General features: G+C 39.1%; 1 protein-coding gene across 14 annotated transcripts in view; it reads right to left on the bottom strand.

Annotated features, from left to right (window-relative positions):
- The window catches only part of LOC140491549 (kinase suppressor of Ras 1-like), a 208,516-nt gene that overhangs the window by 60,384 nt on the left and 127,307 nt on the right, over positions 1-20,825 (bottom strand). For all 14 annotated transcript variants that reach the window (XM_072589898.1, XM_072589895.1, XM_072589887.1 and 11 more), the window contains one exon: positions 15,127-15,267. Coding sequence is in view for 11 of the 14 variants with exons in the window: in XM_072589895.1 (XP_072445996.1) it covers positions 15,127-15,267 (141 nt within the window). In the remaining 3 variants the exon portion in view is untranslated. The remainder of the gene's footprint in view (positions 1-15,126; positions 15,268-20,825) is intronic.

The following is a 20,825-nucleotide window of genomic DNA, read 5'->3' on the forward strand; positions in this document are numbered from 1 at the left end:
CTATATACAGTAAACACGCACAAAAGAAAAAGCATCCAAAAAAAGCCAAAAAAATTCCATCAACAGGTAACAGCCAAGAAAGTTTCACATCAATTCATTTCAATAAATTAGCAAAGTTCACATTCGTGTACCATGTCCCCGTATCCTACAGTAACTTGTTCCAACATCAAAACCCATGCATGGTGCACATCAAGTCTGAATGATAACAATGCATTATTTCAAATTTGGAAATTATTAGTATTATTAGCTTTATAAGCATACATTAGCATTGTCATCAGGGGTTGTGCTGAAAGCTTTTAAGTCCATTTAAAAAATTCTCACTTCTTTACAAAGCAACAGTTGCGTTGTCTACAAGACCTGTGCAAAGTAGTCAATAGACAATATCCTGTGTCGTTGTTTAACAGTCAGATAGTTCTAGAAATGTAGCTAGAGAAGATATCTTCTTTCAACAAAATCCTACAAGCTATTGAGGGTTTAGTTCCTCAATGTATAATTTTGGGAAATTTTAAGCATTTCAATTTAAACAAGGAACAACTTGCACTAGTTTTGCACTGTGAACATAGTAAGAGCCTCCTAAATCCATTGAGGATGCACTCAAAAGTTAATATTTAAATAAACTTTTGCTTGGATTATTGTTAAATATTTTATTGGCTCAAGTAATCATTTGGGGGGCAAGAACAAGATGAAAACATTGAATAATGAGTGCAAACATCTTTACCACTTGCCTAGTAATGTAATGTAATTACGATGATTGTCTTATATCCAAACAGCTTAATGACAAATTTAGAATTGACCCAGCACAAGAAGAAATGTTGCAATATTTAAACATTGTCAAATAGTCAAGGCATTCAGATCACAAATGGAGATGGCTTCTTTCTGAGGAGGTGGGGAAACAAGACACTTAATTTTGCTGCCATACTTAAGCTAAAACACAGAAATGTAGAAAATAGAAAATAAACATGCTGAAAAATAAATTGTTAGTGAGGCTACAATTCAGGCTCAGCTTTCAAGGAGAAAATAGAATGCTAATAAATGGGAAGCTTCCTCTTCATACAAATGCTAAATGCTACACTTGATGCAAGTAGCTCTGTTAAATGTTAATGCTAACAATATTATTAATTTAAGTGATTGAGATCTAAGATTAGAGTGCGTGCAATCTACACAAAAGCAAATAATCAAGAGATTAAAATTTCAAGGGAATGGCAAGCTAGGTTTAAAGGGCCTCAGACAGACTCTGAGACCTATTGCCATGTCCCCTTGACACACGACAAATGAAAGTAAATTGGTAGAAAATATGAGGCTTTCTAAGCTTGCACAAACCATGCTAAACATATGTAGCAGCTTAAAAATAAATCACTCGACATGATCCTTTCAAGCTTGGCTTTAATATGATTACTTAGACATAAAGCCAGTGTCTGATGCAAATTTCACAAAAGATTCTAGCTGTTCCCTGTCTGATGCACTCCTCACTGTCAGTAACTGATCTTTTTCTTCCAAACTGCAATTTCTACAGTGTGAAAACACCATCTGCTTGAAGCATTGAAAAGAAAACAGGAAGTGGTAATGGGTCAGGCAAGTCCTCGACTTAACTGCTGTGACAGTGAAAACAGAAAGGAGCAGCAACCTACAGAACTGCCTGGAAAGTTCTCTTCAATAATAATAAAATTAAAACATGAAACGGCAAGCTGCAACTCCATTTAAAAAAAAGGTGACCTTAAATTATTAAAAAACAGCAATTTAACTGTTGTGTATAACCAGACCCAAAAGGAACTATCAGAAATTGCCTGAATTTGTTTCACACAATAGAGTCAGATGTAAATTCTGTTTAATCCCTGATCCAAGCCACTTTGTGCACAGAAGCACAGCAGCAGATGTATTACATCACTGCAAGATGAAAGGAGGGGGGGGGGGGGGGGGGGCGGCGTTGTGGGGAAATCAACCATCCTTGATCCTTCACTTTTGCACATCTCCTGGCAAACTCAAATAGATATTGAAAATGTAAGCTGACTTCCATCATCATCAGAAATACAGGTTCTAAGATTCAACATTTCAAGAGTGTCTATCTGTTTTGAGAAGACTAACTATTTGTATTGAAGTCCCTACCAGCTACAAGTGTATTGTGCATCAACCATTGGGACATGGGAACAAACTGACATGAAAAGTTACAGCACAAACATGTTGAAAAATAGTTTAATTGCCAACGACCAGAAAAATGTTTTATTTGTGAAGTAGTGTCGCTCTAACGAAAGAACACTTGCTCCACTGAGACTAGGCTCAAGGTACGTTACTCTAGCACTGCATATTCTGCAAGTGAATGTGCTGTAGCTGAATGTTTTTGCATGATCATTATTATATCTCTTGCCTCAAGCACCAAATTACAGGTAACATGCAACAATTTTTCACATACAGTAGTATAATCATTGTGCTATTTAGTTTTCAGTAAACGATTTGACACAATAGCTGCCAGCATGCATCCAAAAAGTAGCAATAGCTGGTCCAGGATAAAGTGGCAGATGTCCCACTGAATTAAAAATATTCCTCAATGCACAATGAAGTCACTCAAACCAGCAGGTTCCAGATCTGTTGGGTTTACTCTCAGGCAGCAACTCAGACGGCAGCAAGTAACATCAGTGTCACCTGACTTACAGGACAGAGAAAAATCATACAGAGCAGTCACTCCCAAGTACAGTCCATCATATCATGCTTGACAGTGCATTTGTTGGTTGACCGAATGAGAAACAGATCAAGATGACTGAACAAGGGAAAATGTTTTTCTTTAAAAAGCCTCATGTTTCCGCAGTTTTAAAACAAGCAGAAGAATTATTGCTACACAAGAACAATGTAAATAGTCAAGACAATCTATTTTATACTTTAATATCAGAAATTAATATGAAGTAAACATGAATTAACAAGTAGTCAAACATGCCACAAACACTGCATTAAATGGCAGAAGCAACAAAGGCAGGTCTCTCAAATGTTTCAACCACCACCCAGATATCAGTGGTCACTGTGAATCCATCAACTCAGTTTTACAAAAGGTGGTCTTGAAGAAGTTGCAGTTCCTCTTAAGGATCTAAATTCTGATCTCCCACAACAATTGGCCCAATTTAGAGCACAGCAATAACGGCTGCATGCCTTCCAGCTGCTCAACACCTTCTCCCAAGATGGTGTCCTGCTGCATTAATTTCCCAACACCCAAATATCAGCATGACTCCAGCTCTCTAGTTGCTATGAGCCTAACACTACCACTCACTGACATTTCTTTGCACCATCTACCAGCTTCACTGAGCCAGAAAGACTCATGTTTTTCCAATCTTCCGGTCCACACAGTCTTTTTGGAGGCACAGCTGAATGGAGCTAACAATGTTCTGCTGCTTTTTCAGCTTCTGACTATAAAAGGTTCACAAGAACTCACTTTCAAGCCACACAGCGGATCCATGGTTACATTTTTCACAACATTTCCCCATAGGAGGCTTTAAAGTAATGCTTTAAACCAGTATATGGGTAGACTCCCACCGACTGTTTTCTGCATGGTAGCAATTTTGGCTTTCATCTCAAGCCAACACGGAAAACATTAACAAGAGGAGACTTTCATTCATCAGTTTAATTCTGAAAATGCACTCTGCCTATTCCTTGATGTCCCAAAGTCAAACATTCCAGCGGATGGTAAAATCCCCAACAGAGGAAGACCAACATGTCAGAGACCCACTAAAACATTGCTACCTCAAAAACAGATTTCAAAAACACCGCCACCATTCCTATGCACTCCTGAGCTGATCTCCCACATTCTACCTCGCAATCATCCAAAACTGCAGCGTACATAGATTCATAGAGATGTATAGCATGGAAACAGACCCTTCGGTCCAACCCGTCCATGCTGACCAGATATCCAGTCCCACCTGTCTGCACCTGGCCCATATCCCTCTAAACCCTTCCTATTCATATACCCATCCAGATGCCTTTTAAATGTTGCAATTGTACTAGCCTCCACCACTTCGTCTGGCAGCTCATTCCATACATGTACCACTCTCTGCATGAAAAAGTTGCCTCTTAAATCTCTTTTATATCTTTCCCCTCTCACTTATGCCTATGCCCTCTAGTTCTGACTCACCCACCCCAGGGAAAAGACTTTATTTATTTATCCTATCCAGTTCCCTCATGACTATATAAACCTCTATAAAGTCACCCCTCAGCCGCTGACGCACCAGGGAAAACAGCCCTAGCCAATTCAATCTCTCCCAATAGCTCAGATCCTCCAACCCTGGCAACACCCTTGTAAATTTTTTCCGAACCCTTTCCAGTTTCACAACGTCTTCCCGATAGGAAGGAGACCAGAATTGCATGTAGTATTCCAACAGTGGCCTAGTCAATGTCCTGTACAGCTGCAATATGACCTCCCAACTCCCGTACTCAATACTCTGACCAATAAAGGAAAAACCTACCAAATGCCTTCTTCACTATCCTATCTACCTGCGACTCCACTTTCAAGGAGCTATGAACCTGCATTCCAAGGTCTCTTTGTTCAGCAACACTCCCTAGGACCTTACCATTAAGTGTATAAGTCCTGCTAAGATTTGCTTTCCCAAAATGCAGCACCTCGCATCTATCTGAATTAAACTCCATCTGCCACTTCTCAGCCCATTGGCCCATCTGATCAAGATCCCGTTGTAATCTGAGGTAACCTTCGTTGCTGTCCACTACACCTGCAATTTTGGCGTCATCAGCAAACTTACTAACTATACCTTATGCTCACATCCAAATAATTTATATAAATGACGAAAAGTAGTGGACCCAGCACCGATCCTTGTGGCACTCCACTGGTCACAGGCCTCCAGTCTGAAAAACAACCCTCCACCACCACCCTCTGTCTTCTACCTTTGAGCCAGTTCTGTATCCAAATGGAGAGTTCTCCCTTTATTCCATAAGATCTAACATCTGAACTTATGAGATCCCCTCCCACATCATTCTTGTGTTCCTTGACCTACAGTAGTTTCCAGTTAATCACAACCTCAAATGCAGCATTCTTGATTTTCAAATCTCTCCATGGTCTTGCCCCCCCACCCCCCCAATCCAAAATCCCTCCAGGATATCCAAGCTAAGGCAGACTGAGTAAACTCAATTTCAATCACCTTACCACTGGTGGCCAGACCTCCAGTTGCCTATGCTGTGGATACTTGAAGACACTACCTTCAGCACTCCACCTCACTTTGCCACTTTAAAAGACCAATTAAAAGCTACCTCTTCAAATAAGTTTTCATTCATTTGATCTTTTACAGTATCTCCATTTGAGATTCAATTTCCCCGTTTTCTTTATAAACACTCCTATTAAATGTCTTTGGTCACTGTTAATTTTGACTGCACAATACAAGTTGCTTTGGCTTTTGGGTGACACATTCTTAGTAATCAACAGTACCATTTGCCACGTAGCACAAAAGTGGTGGAAAGAATAAAATTGTTCATTCCTTTCAGTTGTGCACACCAGAAATCAAACCTAAATATTAAATATGGAAACTGGAAAGGGGAGGCGTATCATCCTACTTGGAACCAAGCTACAAAAACAAAATTTCTAAAATTTAAACAGCAGTCGTTGGGAAGGTGGGGGTGGTCAGGGGTGGACTGTTGAATATAGATGGTGTGTTGCCCATGTGGGTGCATTACTCACTCCAAAATATTCCAGAAAAGACCTAAGAGCCAAATGATGATTTCAAGGACTGACATTAGTTATCTAGCCACACTTAAAGAAAGAGTGTAACTAAGGCAAAAGGTCAAGGAGAAGCAGCAGAGAGTGAATCCAATCACAAAGAACTCAAGAAGAAGGAAATGGATTTTTTTTGTCCTGTTCTAGGAAGTCTATACTACAAAATCTAATCAGATATTCTAGGTGCCAAAATATTCTTCTCTAACAAAGCTAAAGCATGACTGCACTAAAATACAAATTGCACAGAAAGAAACAATTTCATGTCACTGAACCTCCAAACATCAACTCACATTTACATAATAGTCTTTGGCATTATGAAACATGCCAAGGCATTAGGAGCATCCTTTATAAATTTCAAGATAAACACTTTCAGTTGAATATCCAATCTGTGAATCCCACCCTTCAGTAACAACATGTATAAATGCTCACCAGACTTGTTCCTGGGATGGCAAGAGTCCAATGAAGAGACAGAATGGGCAAACTGGGCCTGTATTCTTGAGTTTTGAAGAACGAGAGGTGATCTAACTGAAACATATCAAATACTTAAAGGACAACAGGGTAGTTGCAGATGTTCCAAAAGTGGAGGATACAAGTTTAAAATAAGGGGAGATGACACTTTAGCACTGAAATGAAGATAAATTATTTTACTCCCAGAGGGCAGTACACCTTTGGAATTCTCTACCACTCAGTACTGTACAGGCTCAACCCTTGATTATGTTTAAGGTAGAGATGGAGAGATTTTTGATTACCAGTGACATAAAAGTAATGGGATAGGTTGAATAAAAGGTACTGAAGTGTTCAATCAGCCTTGAACATATAGAATGGTAGAGCATGCTCAATGGGTAGAATGGCCTAACTATCAACACACAATGAGGAAGAGTCTCAAAGTTTTGTCATCAATAACATCCTTTTCACCTATATTCCAGGATGTTGGAACATCAACCATAATCTATGATCTTAGCTACACACTTAAAAAGAAAGGCTGACTGCTACAACTGCATTTAATTTCAAAGACTCCAAGGTCAGTGACATATGATAAATGAAACAAAATGGGCAGGTCATTGAAAGACAAGCCACTGCAGCAACTTGAAAACCACAGTTTTTCCAATTTCAATCAAGTCATTGTGTAAAAATAGACTGGCTCTTCATATTGGAAGAGTCAGCACATGTTTATAAATTAAGAGTGATGCCCACTTCTAACTTAAAATAAACCCTCTCAGCAACAGGATATGCATGATAATTATGCCCCACTCTACATTTATACTGCACACTTAAACTTAAGAAATAACTCATCCAAAATTTCAGGAACCAGTCTGTGACATTTTTGCTGGACATTCTCAAAAAGCTTTCCATTTGCCCAACTGACACTGTCATGGTTCCAAGATCAATCATTTTATATATAAATTTTCCCTTGCCAAAGTAACTATTTCTCCATCTCAAAAGGATTGCAACTGTTGCCGTTGGCGACTTAGACATAATTGCATATTTGTAAGGAAATAGTACACATGGACTACAAACTAGTCAAGTTATTCTTCACAGCACCATCTCATTTTGGTAAATGATTGAAATAGCATTAGTACAAATATTTACTCAGGCGACCTTGGTACTGCATTGCAGATTTACACAAATGCCCCAAGGAATATAACCGAGTGGGTGAGCTGGACTGTGGCGTATAGTTTTGATTGAAATGCTTAACCAAAGGGAAGTATGATAGAAAAGAGCTTAATACTATTCCGTTGAGTAGTAACTAAAAGTCTAGCTTTTTTCCTCACTCAACTAACACCACAGATACATTTTTAAACTGGCTATTCATCACTTTTGCTTTTAATTTTCACTCTTGGGTTCATTCATTAATTGGTGGTCCCTCATAGACGAGGATGATTCTCTCCCATTCTCACAGCGAGTCTGTAGGTGGCTGTACAGACCGATGCTGCTTCTGCAGGCTCTGTTACACTTGGGGCAGGAAGGGATGGGTGGGGCATTGTGCAGCAGCTCACTCCTTAAACTGTTTTGGCCTGGCTTCTGCTTTTTCCTGACGGCAAATCTCGAGGTGCACAATATCTTTCCAGATGATCCTCCTCCACTTTAGATGGTCTTGGGCCAGAGATTCCCAGGTGTCTGTGGGAATGCTGCACTTCACCAGTGAGGCCTTGAGGGTATCACTGAAGTACTTCAAATGTTCGACCATCATGGTAATGATAAATGGCTCCTGGGTGCAACTTAGCTGTTAAGTATGACTCCAATAAATATACTTCAAAACGCACTTTCAGTCTTCAAAGATAGCATGGGGCTTTAAAATGTGATAAGTCACTATATAAAGCAAGAATGCCTCTAAAATAGGAAATAGTTACAGTAATTTTTCTCACTCTATTTCACAAGAGTCTGATTCATGCTGAGCCACACTTTAACAACATCCCACACCTTGCTTAAGTGACCATTCTTTATGTATAGTCAAGCTTTGTGTTTAAGCAGGCTGGTCTCAGATAGCTTACTCTAGATGGGTGGAACCAAATTCAATGATGATCAGAGTGATGCTGGAAAAGTACAGCAGGTCAGGCAGCATCCAAGAAGCAGGAAAATTGATGTTTCGGGCAAACGCCCTTCATCAGGAATCAGCTGCCAGAGGAAATGGTGGAGGCTGGTACAATTACTACATTTAAAAGGCATCTGGATGGGTATATGAATAGGAAGGGTTTAGAGGGATATGGGCCAAGTGCTGGCAAATGGGACTAGATTACTTTAGGATATCTGGTTGGCATGGACAAGTTGGATGGAAGGGTCTGTTTCCATGCTATACATCTGAATGACTCTAATACAATTTGTATGGAGAATGAGCTATGTCAGAAGCACTTTGTCCAATCTTTTGTTTTTAACCCATAAATTATCAGACCTATTCCAAAAAAGAGTTAATAAAGATTATTTGAAAAGGGATGACACGAATAAATTCTCAAACTTAACACAGATAAAAGACAGACACTGATGTGAGATGTGACAGAATTTTGAAGGAGGATGGGAGGAAATAAAGAGAAGGGGTGGGTGAAGACATGCTCAACTGTCCTGCAAACATCTAACTCTTCTCAAATGCAGAAACTGCCTACTTTCAGAGATTTCTCCATTTCAATCCAGCTAGGATTGTTCCTCCCTCCACATTTAGCAGGGTCCACTTAGACTTCAATATTGGCTTTTAGGATGTATTGGTATAAATATTTGGGATGTCAAATATAGGGGTTACCACACTCACCAGCTGTGGAATACACACCAACTTTGGTGTTTGGGATTCTTCCATGCTAAACACATAACTAATTACAGCAGAAAATCTCCAAATACTTGGATGAACATGTGGTACACAGATTTCCAAACAGGAAAATAAGATTTCGTCAACCTTTTGGAATGAATACAAAAGGACAGGAAGAAAACTTAGTAGATACAGTTTAAAGCAAGATCTTAATACAAGACGGCACAAAGAAAACATAATGGATTATTTTAAAAGTTTTTTATGGGATGTGGGCATCACTGGCTAAGACAATATTTGATGCCCATTCCTAAACGTCCTTGAAGTGGTGGTTGTGGTGAATCACCTTCTTAAACCACCACATTCTAGCTTTTCTGTAATTATTTGGTACAAGTGTATGGCTTGCTAGACAATTTCAGGGGACATTTAAAGTCAAACACATTTATAAGACTCCAGATCCACAGTACCAACAGTAAAGCATTTTAACAAGCGACGCCGTTGGAGCTGCTCAGCAGAAATGGCAGCAGTGGGATTCGAACCCACGCCTCTGTCGAGACGGGAGCCTTAATTCCGTGCCTTAGACCGCTCGGCCACACTACCAACAGATGAAGGGCTTTTGCCCGAAATGTCGATTTCGCTGCTCGTTGGATGCTGCCTGAACTGCTGTGCTCATCCAGCACCACTAATCCAGTATTTGGTTTTCAGCATCTGCAGTCATTGTTTTTACCTTCCAGATCCACAGTAAAGGCAGGGCAGCTAAGAATGGCAGATTTTTGACTTTAAAAAGGACATTAAATGAACCAGATGGGTTTTTACAATAATCAACGATAGTTTCATTGCCATCATGGGGCTAGCCTTTATTTCCAGATTTATTCCTTAATTGCATTTTAATTTCAGTAGTTGGATTTAAAAACATCTAGACATGGGTTACTTTAAAGCAGAATTATAAAATTACTTCAGAGAGCATAATGTGGGCAGACAGGTGAAGTTTGATTAGACTACAAGTGAAGATAAACACCTACACAAGACTTAATAAAATCAAGCTGTCCATATTTATGCTATAATATTCCTCACTAGAATCAAATCTCACCCCTCCTTTAATCAGGAATACAAAGGCTAAAAACTCATGTCGGATTCCCAAGCAGCTAATTAAATAGAATTTAATTGTTATCTACTTGTGTGACTACATCCAAAACATAGCACTGGTGAGGTATAGAATTAAAGTATCAGTAATCTGGTAGAAAAATCATTTATATTTGAATGACAGGGTAAATGTGCAAGCTGTCAATACAAATTTCGAATTGTGCTAGCTTTTAGTCTTCTGGCAAAGGTCATTTTCTTGATTCGGGAAAAACAAATTGATTCAATTCTAACTTATTCACTTAAATGGTAAGGTCCTGGGGAATGTTGCTGAACAAAGAGACATTGGAGCACAGGTTCATACCTCCTTGAAAGTGGAGTAGCAGGTAGATAGGATAGTGAAGGCAGCGCTTGGTATTCTTCCCTTTATTGGTGAGTACAGGAGTTGGGAGGTCATGTTGCGGCTGTACAGGATGTTGGTTCGGCCACTTTTAGAATACTGCATGCAAATTTGGTCTCCTTCCTATCGGAAGGATGTTGTGAAACCTGAAAGGGTTCAGAAAAGATTTACAAGGATATTGCCAGGGTTGGAGGATTTGAGCTATAGGGAGAGGCGGAATAGGTTGGGGCTGTTTTCCCTGGAGCATTGGAGGCTGTGGGGTTACCTTAAAGAGGTTTATAAAATCATGAGGGGCGTGGACAAGATAAAACAGACAAGGTCTTTTCCCTGGGGTGGGGGAGTCCAGAACTAGAGGGCATATGTTTAGGGTGAGAGGGGAAAGTTATAAAAGGGACCTAAGGGGCAATGTTTTCATGCAGAGGGTGGTGAGTGTATGGAATAAGCTGCCAGAGGAAGTGGTGGAGGCTAATACTATTCCAGCATTTTATAGGCATCTGGATGGGTATATGAATAGAAAAGGTTTAGAAGGATATGGGCCAAGTGCTGGCAAATGGACTTGATTAGGTTAGGGTATCTGGTCGGCAAGGATGATTGGACCAAAGGGTATGTTTCCATGCTGTACATCACTATGACTCTATTTACATAGCACTAACAGTGAGTTCAATAAGACTCTCCCCTTGGAGACATACTGAATTCAAAACATTAACCGTTTTTCCTCTCTGTCCGCAGATGTTTCCAGACCTGTAGAGCTTCTTCTGTACTATTCTTATTTCAGATTTCCAGCATCACAGTATGTTGCTTGTAGTTGTAACTACAGTGCCATTCAGAGCCTCATTCTTAAAAAAAATCACTGAAGTCCTTCTGAACCGTAATTCCTATTCTAATGTAAGAAAAGGCGCTGCTTCAAGACCCCACAAAATGCAACATGATAAATGACCAGATTATCAACTTCATTAATGTTCAACAGATACATGTTTGTCAAGATATCAGGAGAAAATTCATGTTCTTTGAAATTGGGCCTGGTTTACAGCAACCCGGAAGAGCAAAGAGAGTCATGGTTTAAGGTCTCAACCAAAATATGGCATCTAGTGGCACAGCTCAAAGAGACACCCTTGATTCACATCTCATCATCACAGCTTAGCTTCGACACTGATGCACTTGCAATCTTTGGAATCAAATGCAAAACTACTGACTGCCACTGAAGCAGAAGGACAAAGCATTTGAAATACAGTAAAAAAAACTTTCATGCTTTTATTCAAAATCACAAATGATGCACCTAGCTGGAGTGAACTTTGTACCCATCACAAGCTCATTAGCTATGTGCATTTCTTTGATACATCTGATCATTCCAATAATCACTTGTTTTTCATTCTGCATTCTGCCAAAAAAAGTCTAAAATGACAGGATGTCAAACCACACAGCTCAATCCATGTCTTACAATTCGCAACTAAAGTGTTTAAAATGGAGTACTATACTAGTCTTAGCCTAATGCAGACCAGGCTCAAAATATGCTAAATAGCTTAGCTCTGTTCCTAGAAGGAAGACTAGCTAAAAGGAATTTATTTCCTACACTGTTCCTTTTTGTGAAAGGGGAACATGTGCACAAAAAGATTTGAAGTAGGATGTAGCACAAATATACACTAGTCTATTAAATTGCCAAAAGTTCAAAAACATATTTTCTGCTTGTGCAATCTGGAATCGAGGGAGAGTAGAAAGCTAGAAATTACAAAAAGCAAATAAAAGTCACAAGTGGAGAAAAGCATGAACATGATTGTTCTTGCAGGTTGCCAAAAAGGAGTGCTGGTAACTCCAGAGTTTTCAATCCCATCTTGCAGAACCGGACTTCCTGTTCAAGTTTTAAATTAACAGCAGCTCAGATTTTCTATCCCACTCATCAAGCTAATATGAGCAAACTTCGTAAAATAAAAAGGGAAATACACAAATTATAGATACACACAGGTAACGATTATGATAGAGTTAATGAGTAACATAAATAAATGCAAAACTTCGCTTTAATTATATAGCCACAAAACAGAAACCTAAATCATTCACAAACTCTATTAAACATATATAACATATAACCTTTAGTGCGTAGTGCCATACCACGTAAATGGGTCAAAAGTATGGAAAGAAGGCAGTCACTTCCTGATGCTTTTACTGACCTTAATAATGTAAGTTCCTCAATTGCAGAAGGCAGTGATTTATGGGCAGTACATAATCAACAGAAACTTCCCACAACTATTAACCTCTAATTAACCTCAAGGCGTGCCTCTTTAAACCATCAACCCAGAGAGATTACCTGCGCGGTAGCATTAAAGGGACAGGCCAGGTTAAAACACACTTCTCACAGTCATTAATCAGAACCAAGTGGCAAATAGTGAACAGTGTCATAGTGGGTGAGCTAGTTATTAATTCTTTTGATGCTGCACTTAGATAAGCTCATCCTAATTTTATGCATGCACAGAGTTAAAAATTATACATTTTAATTCTCAGTAATCACAGGTCAGAGAGAGTTGGGTCATCCCATAGCAGAACTGTTCCAAGTGATTCATTATTAAAAGCTTGCATCAGCAGTCATATTACTATCACACTGCACCATCTTTGCATAAACACTGACTTTCCATTTCAGATGATTTACAGCTTACATCAAACATTATTACTGATAACAAACTTAGGATGCCAGAAGAAACTTACAGATTCCAGTGAACTAATAAAGTTTATCTGGATGAGAGAAAAAGTTTCAACCAGACTACCACTTTGCTCATGTCTTAATGTACAAACGCTACAACTTGTGGCTTTAGCAGTAGACATGAAAAAATATGTTGTGGTCAGTTTGATGCACAAATCTAACCTTGCGCTAGTTAGTACAATTCTAACCCCAGGTGACATTTGCTGAAAATGCACTTTACAGATGCTACATAGCTCATTTCAACTATCATGTCCTACATGTTCAAATACCACAACAAGTACTCAATATTTAGGTTCAAAACTGTTTTTAAATCATCACAACTGAAGCAATGAAGGACACCACTAGGCAGCAAAGAAAGTTCAAGTTCTTGCTGCCTATCAACTCATTCACTCTTCCCACCTTCCCCTTTAAAAAAGGGAGAGAAAACAAAACAGTTACAAAAATATGAAGGAAGCAATTAGATTATTGTGAATAGCATATCATTACATACTTAGGACATATACAGGAAATTTAGATGTCTGCAAATGAGTATTTTATTCAGACACTCTTCAATACTTGAATGTCACTTAGGCTGACTGAATGCACATCAAAGCATTTGATCTGATCATAACTTGCAAATGCTGTAAACAAGACGGAAGCAGTGACTTGTTGCTTAAATATTGATACCAGTCTTTGGTTTAGATTAAACACCATCAACAGCCTGGAACAGAATAGGACTGACTGAGATCACACCAAAATTAAAGTTAAATCTTAAACTGTCAGCCACACCTCAATGGATGGTACTATCACTTTTGAGAGAAGGTTGTGGTCTCAAGTTTGTAACTTGAGCACAAGAATGCAGGCTGACATTGCAATGCAGTATGCGTGTGTTTCATTGGACTTGCTACCTTTCAGGTGAGACATTATTCCAAGGCTCACCTGTTGTTCTGGTTCTGTTCACCGAGCTGGGAATTTGTCTTGCAAACATTTCGTCCCCTGTCTAGGTGACATCCTCAGTGCTTGGGAGCCTCCTGTGAAGCGCTTCTGTGCTGTTTCCTCCGGCATTTATCGTGGCCTGTCTCTGCTGCTTCCGGTTGTCAGTTCCAGCTGTCCGCTGTAGTGGCCGGTATATTGGGTCCAGGTCGATGTGTTTGTGGATGAACACTCATCCACAGACTCTATCAACAAACACATCGACCTGGACCCAATATACCGGCCACTACAGCGGACAGCTGGAACTGACAACCGGAAGCGACAGAGACAGGCCACGATAAATGCCGGAGGAAACAGCACAAAAGCGCTTCACAGGAGGCTCCCAAGCACTGAGGATGTCACCTAGACAGGGGACGAAATGTTTGCAAGACAAATTCCCAGCTCGGCGAACAGAACCACAACAACGAGCACCCGAGCTACAAATCTTCTCACAAACTTTGAAGGCTCACCTGTCTTCTAAGGTGGACAGTAAAGATTCTTTGGTCATATTTTACAAGGAAATGCAGTGGAAGCCTCTCCAATGGTCTTGCTAACAACTAGCACCATGAAAACAGATTGTCTGTTGATGATCACATTATTTTGTCTGGGACCTTTCTTGTGTACTAATTGGATAGCATGTTTCCTACAATGTAGCAGTGAGTAGCTATTAAAGCACTTTTTGTTTTTAGGCAAGTCCAAACTTATAAACACCACACACAATGTCAATAGAAAATCATGCTGATATCTTGCCTAATGTGACACGGGATGTTGTGATTCAGTGTTAATTCAATAAGTTATGACTACCACATACAAACAATATTAATTTGAGTGAAGCAAATTGAACTATGAAATTGTCTGGAAATGCTATAAGGAAGGAAGAACTATTGTGTCAAATACAACAACCCTCTAATGTCAGCTTCATTAGGATTCTTCTGCATTAATTAATCATCATCATCAATATGGCAATGTAAGTAAGCATTTCAACTTGGCCAAGCAATTTATCAGACCAGTACTATAACACAAGACATTACATTGTTTTCCACATAATATAAACAGATGAGAAAAAATAAACTTACTTGTATTATTTCTTTTCTTAGGTTTATGGTCCGGAACCAGTCACTTAGTCGGGGATATCTCTCAAGCTCGGATGTTCTCTCACTGGGTGGTACCTTGTGTTTGCACTGTAACTGCTTACTAATATATTTGACAAGTTTCACCTGAAAAATGAAAAATGAGCTATCATTAGTCAGTACAAACCACCAATTAAATATTACAGCTGAAAAGCTTTTGAACAATCCATCAACAATTGCAAATGTACACAACAAAATAAAACCATCTGAGTATGGAATATCACAGTATATCGAAACAGAATGAACATTTTACGGATGATACCTATTTTTAAGTCTTTTTTGAACTATGTTAAAATGCAATTGTTGAAGTTTGAATTTCCTAAAGTGGCAACAATGGGAGAATTAGTCGGAAGAATGGGTTAGAACAATTATTTTCTAATTCCAGAGTGTTCACCATTTTAATCTTTGGTTTCTGCTGTTTAGTGAAACAAGCTTGGTAGTTTCAGCACAGTTCTTCATGGGTAAAAATTCATATTAGCAAAACTGCCCACTCTCAACTAATTATCAAATAATCTGAAACTTTAAAATTTTAAAAAAATTAAGTAGTCAAACAAGCATGTGACTATGAAGCAAAAATGGAGCACTCCACTAAAGAATAAAAATGGATGCTGGGGTAGAATAGTAAAAGTTATAAGGCTGCATGTTACGCAAGTTATAAACGTCTTTACAATGTTTAAAGATAACAGATTCCAAACCACATGAAAAGAAAATTCTCCAACAACCACTTTTACATAAAAAACAGATGGGATTTAATGGACGCATAGTCTGGATTTTGCAGCAAGGTTAACAGTGCTAACAATTACTACAGGAACAACCAGACAGAATGCCTGATATCCATACATAGTGAAGCACAGATATCAGGAATTTGGTCCCAGTTGTCCTGCTGAATCAGCAGTTGCATTTCAAGACCAATGCATTGTGAAATTCAGCATTCAAATTATGAGGGATCACAAATATGGGCCACTTAACCACAAGATAATCTCCTACACCAGAAAAAATGTTAGGCATCACCATTCAATTTTTAAACAGTGCGATAAGTCTCAATTATTGCCATAAAACCTCTCTGATCCTGAAATATGTACAAGTGTGGAGTATCATTCCTTCAACTTTTAATTAGGCTGTATTTATTGTAAAAGCCACCACTACAGGACAGAGCAATGGCGCGCACAGGTACAGACAGAGCTTGGCAGTAGAAAGAAGTTGGTTTGGCTTTAAAAAAATCTGATTTTCCAGAAGGTTCATCCCACATCTCAAATACTGCAAATACTAAATGAAAGAAGGCAGCTTGACTGTTCATTTGCAACTGATCTCTGGTCAGGTTAACAGGTTTCTATTCTCTGTTACACTGTGCGCGGGAGGGTCATTTTCCAACAGTAGGAAAACATGGCATAGCAAGCAGACATTCCAAGCCATGTGCACATGATGGAGAAGAAGGTTGCGCCCATTTCCTCATGTGTCAGTGGCCATTTTATTGGTGGCCATTTTATCAGCTATTTGGAGTTACTGCTTTCTGAAACAACTCCAGATGCTAGTATCCGTCACCAAGTCACCCATAAATTTACACAAGGCAGACACCAACACGGAGTTCCCTCAGAGCCAGATCTCCAAGTGAGCAGATCCTCTGACACTCCTGTTCTTATACGTTAACCTGATTGGACTACATTAACAGCCCCAATCAGGAAACACATTCTATGAGGTCCACCTGGCTGACTTCATTAAAATCACTACATTTTCATTAAATACTGGAAACGCTGAAACGCTCCATTCTCTTTTTCCTTCCTCCCGTTATCTCTTTCTCAATCCCATGCTTCTTTCTACTTTGCTTTCTATACTGGGTTTAACATTGGTTTGAAGTTATATCTCTCAATTTAAACTATGGCTTCAGGGAGGATTCTTTGAATTTATCAGTTAAGGAGAGACACTGCACTTGTTCAAACAAAATTCCCTCTCTAATAACCATAGATTGAACTGTAATTGTTTATTGCAAATCCATGGGTATCTGGCATCATTTGTTTATCATTGACTATAAAATCCAGATTATCCTAACTAATAACTGTATGAAATTCTTTGATATTTTCATACTTAATGAATATTGAAAACAAATAGCTCTGCAATCTATCCTTTAGTTAAATATAGTTAGTATCCTAGAAAGGTTGCAAACAAATTGATTTTATTTTTAAAAAATCTGAAAAATTAAACACGCACATGAAATATCTTAACTTTGTAATCACCAATTTAGTTGCACTAAGACTGTGTACTACCCATTCTGTTGTCTGCCTAGTCACTAAGCAGGCCATCATAAATTTCATATGTTCATGGATGCAAAATGCAGATTTACTGAATGATCGAGATAGATCTATTGGAGCTAATTGGAACTGGTTCTTGCTCTACGACAGAGAAAGGAGGCTCTGGTAACTGGTTAAAATACTTCCTAATTTTACATTTCAACATAGCATACAAACTAGTGGCATAGGGTCTGTGGCATAGTGGCAGTGTCCCTACCTCTGAACCAGAGGGCCAGGTTCAAGTCCCACCAGTTCTGGTCTTGTGTCATAATGAGACCAAACAGATGGATGAAAAATTGGTGGCAAAGTTAACATTTATAAAAGGCAACATAATGATTTTTGTTTTAAGTATTCACTTATGAATGCCAGTTCAGATGATATGTCAAGATTACAGCATGCAGGAACTTCTGGATATCATGGTGATCCAGGGCAAATACATTTCTACAAGGAGAAAGTGAGGACTGCAGATGCTGGAGATCAGAGCTGAAAATGTGTTGCTGGAAAAGCGCAGCAGGTCAAGCAGCATCCAAGGATCAGGAGAATCCTTGAAGAAGGGCTCATGCCCGAAACGTCGATTCTCCTGCTCCTTGGATGCTGCCTGACCTGCTGCGCTTTTCCAGCAACACATTTTCAGAAATACATTTCTAGTAAGTGTTTGAAGTTCAAGCAGGATCAGCAAGGGGTTTATGAACCACAGACACTGTGATGCATCAGGGAGGGGAGAGTTACCTGCGTTCTTCATATCAGGAGATAAACACACTGAAATGAAAGGTCTTCTGATTTGGTCAGGGACAGGAGGGTGTGACTGCACGTGTGATAGGTAAAGGCACCCAGAGGATGGGAATGCCATAATGTTAGACTCTGCAATTGTCTAATAGGCTTGAGGTTCTCTCAACCTGTTTGGATGAGTGAGTAAAGGTTACAGGGTGGATGTGCAAACTGATCATGGCACTGTCATATAGGAAGCCATCAAGTGGCAAAAGCAAAAGGGAATATTGTAGTAGGAGGTGATAGTATAGTGAAGGGGGCTGACATAATTCTCTGCAGCAGAGCAGGAGTCCAGGTGGCTAAGTTGCCTGCCTAGTGCCAGTATTTGGGATTTCTGCTCAGTGCTGAAAAGGAATTTGCAGAGGGAGAGGGGATGAACCAATGGTCGTGGGTCCATGTAAGTATCAATGACATAGGTGCAATTAAGAAAAAGAGGTTCTGCGTAGAGTATGAAGTACTAAACCGAAAAGCAGAACATCAATGGTTATAATCTTTGGATTATTAACTGAACCTCAAGTAAATTGGGTTAGGCTACTTCAATTTAAAGAGATGAATATATGGCTCAAAGTTTGGTGTGTGAGAACAGGGTTCCCGTTCGTAGGCCACTGGTATCCATAGTGGGGAGAATGGGGGTTGTACCACATAATCAGAGAAGGAGACAGAGTTGAAATGGAATAATCATGGGAGGCGATCAATGTGGAAAGATGTAGCATTTCAAGAATAGAAACAAGGTAAGAAAGGAAAATACTCATATGGGAAATGAGGGTCAGAAGACAGCAAGAAGGGGCACAGGTAGAAAACCTAGGAATTCACCAACAATCAAGACAAGAGCTATAAAAATAACAAAAAGATAAAGCAACAGACTCTGGCGTGCATAGAATTCAAAAAGTAAACAAATTGATAGCACACATTGAAATAAATAATTATGATCTGATAGCCATTGCGGAGACAGGGATTTAAGACGACAAGGATTGGGTCCTGAATATGGACATGTGTACGACATTCAAGTAAAATAGGAAGCTAGGTAAAGGTAGAGGGGTAGCACTGATGACATATGGGCAGTAGTTAGGAATGACCTTCATTCAGAAACATAGGTTCAAGTGGAGATGTGAAATAAGAGGGGAAAGTCAGCATTACTGGGAGAGGTCTGCAGGCCCCAACACTAACCACAATGTGAGACAAAGAAAAAATACTAAATGCTTGTGATAAAGGGATGGCAATAATCATGATGACTTTAATCTACATATCAACTGGAAAATCAGCTTTGGAAGATAGCAATTTCATTTGTAAACAACTCTTCGGTACTGATCTGCACATTGCAGGAACCCACAGCCACAGATTTCACATTAGATTCCAAACTCCTTGCCATGAAATTACACAGACATTCTGGTAAACCAGTTATTAAAAACCGTTCTCATTGCATTTAAAATCTGGACGGCAAAAATAAAAAGGCTTAGTCCTTACAGTAAAAACAGATACCGAGAGTTTCTACAGGTTTCTAAAGGAAACACGTATGTTGGTCTTTACAGAGTCAGAATGGAGAGTTGATGACAGATAAAGAAATAGCAGATGAAATGAACAAATACTTTGCTTCTGTCCTCACTACAGAGGATATAAAAATCATTCAAATAATAACTGCTGATCAGGAGGAAGAAGGACGTGAGTAATTTAGCAAAATTACAAATCACCATGGAAATGGTACTAAGCAAACCGATGAAGCTGTGGATGACAAATCTCCAGATGCAGATGCACTTCATCCTTGGACCTTAAAAGAAGAAATTGCTCATACAAAAGTGGATACATTGGTGTCAATTTTTCAAAATACCCTATATTAGGAAGTGATCCATCAGACAGGAAAGTAGCATAAACAACTCATCTATTCAAGGAAGGAAGGCAGAAAACAGGATGGTATAAGCCAGTTTAATTGACATTTGTTGTGAGATGTTAGAATTGATCATTAGAGAGATTAGAGCAACACATTTAGAAAACACAAGGAAATTGGGAAGAGTTGGCATGGTTTTGTAAAAAAGGAAATAATCTTAAATCATGCTAAAAATTGTCCCAGTGGCATGTGCAGGTTAGGTGGGTTGGCCTACAGAGATGGGGTGAGGATGTGGGTCTTAGCAGGATGTTCTTCGGAGGGTCAGTGCAGACATGATGGGTCAAATGGTTTCTTTCTGCATTTTAGGATTCCATTTAAAATTAAAAGTCATCCTTCAGGACAGAGATGAAGGGAGTTATTTTCTGAAGGTTGCACAATTTTGGAACTTGCCTCAGAAGGCAGTGGTGGCAAAATTATTGAATATTTTTGATTCTTATTTGGCAGAGGAAATCAAGGGTTACTATAGGTAAATAAGAATGTTGAAAAGAAACACAAACAGATCAGTTATGACCTGAGCGAACAGCAGAGCAGGATTAGGAAGCCAATCTGTCTATATCTGCTCCTATTTAATTTGTTCATATTTTGAAAACCTTTACTTTATTGTTAAGTTCAAGTTCCCAGCCCGCAAAAGCAAATACTCAGAAAGACAATTTGAAAAATAATTTCAAAAGTAACAGAAGCAAATATGTAATTCTATTCATTTGAAATCA

This window comes from Chiloscyllium punctatum, chromosome 19, assembly GCF_047496795.1.
Source record: "Chiloscyllium punctatum isolate Juve2018m chromosome 19, sChiPun1.3, whole genome shotgun sequence".
Classification (NCBI taxonomy): domain Eukaryota; kingdom Metazoa; phylum Chordata; class Chondrichthyes; order Orectolobiformes; family Hemiscylliidae; genus Chiloscyllium; species Chiloscyllium punctatum.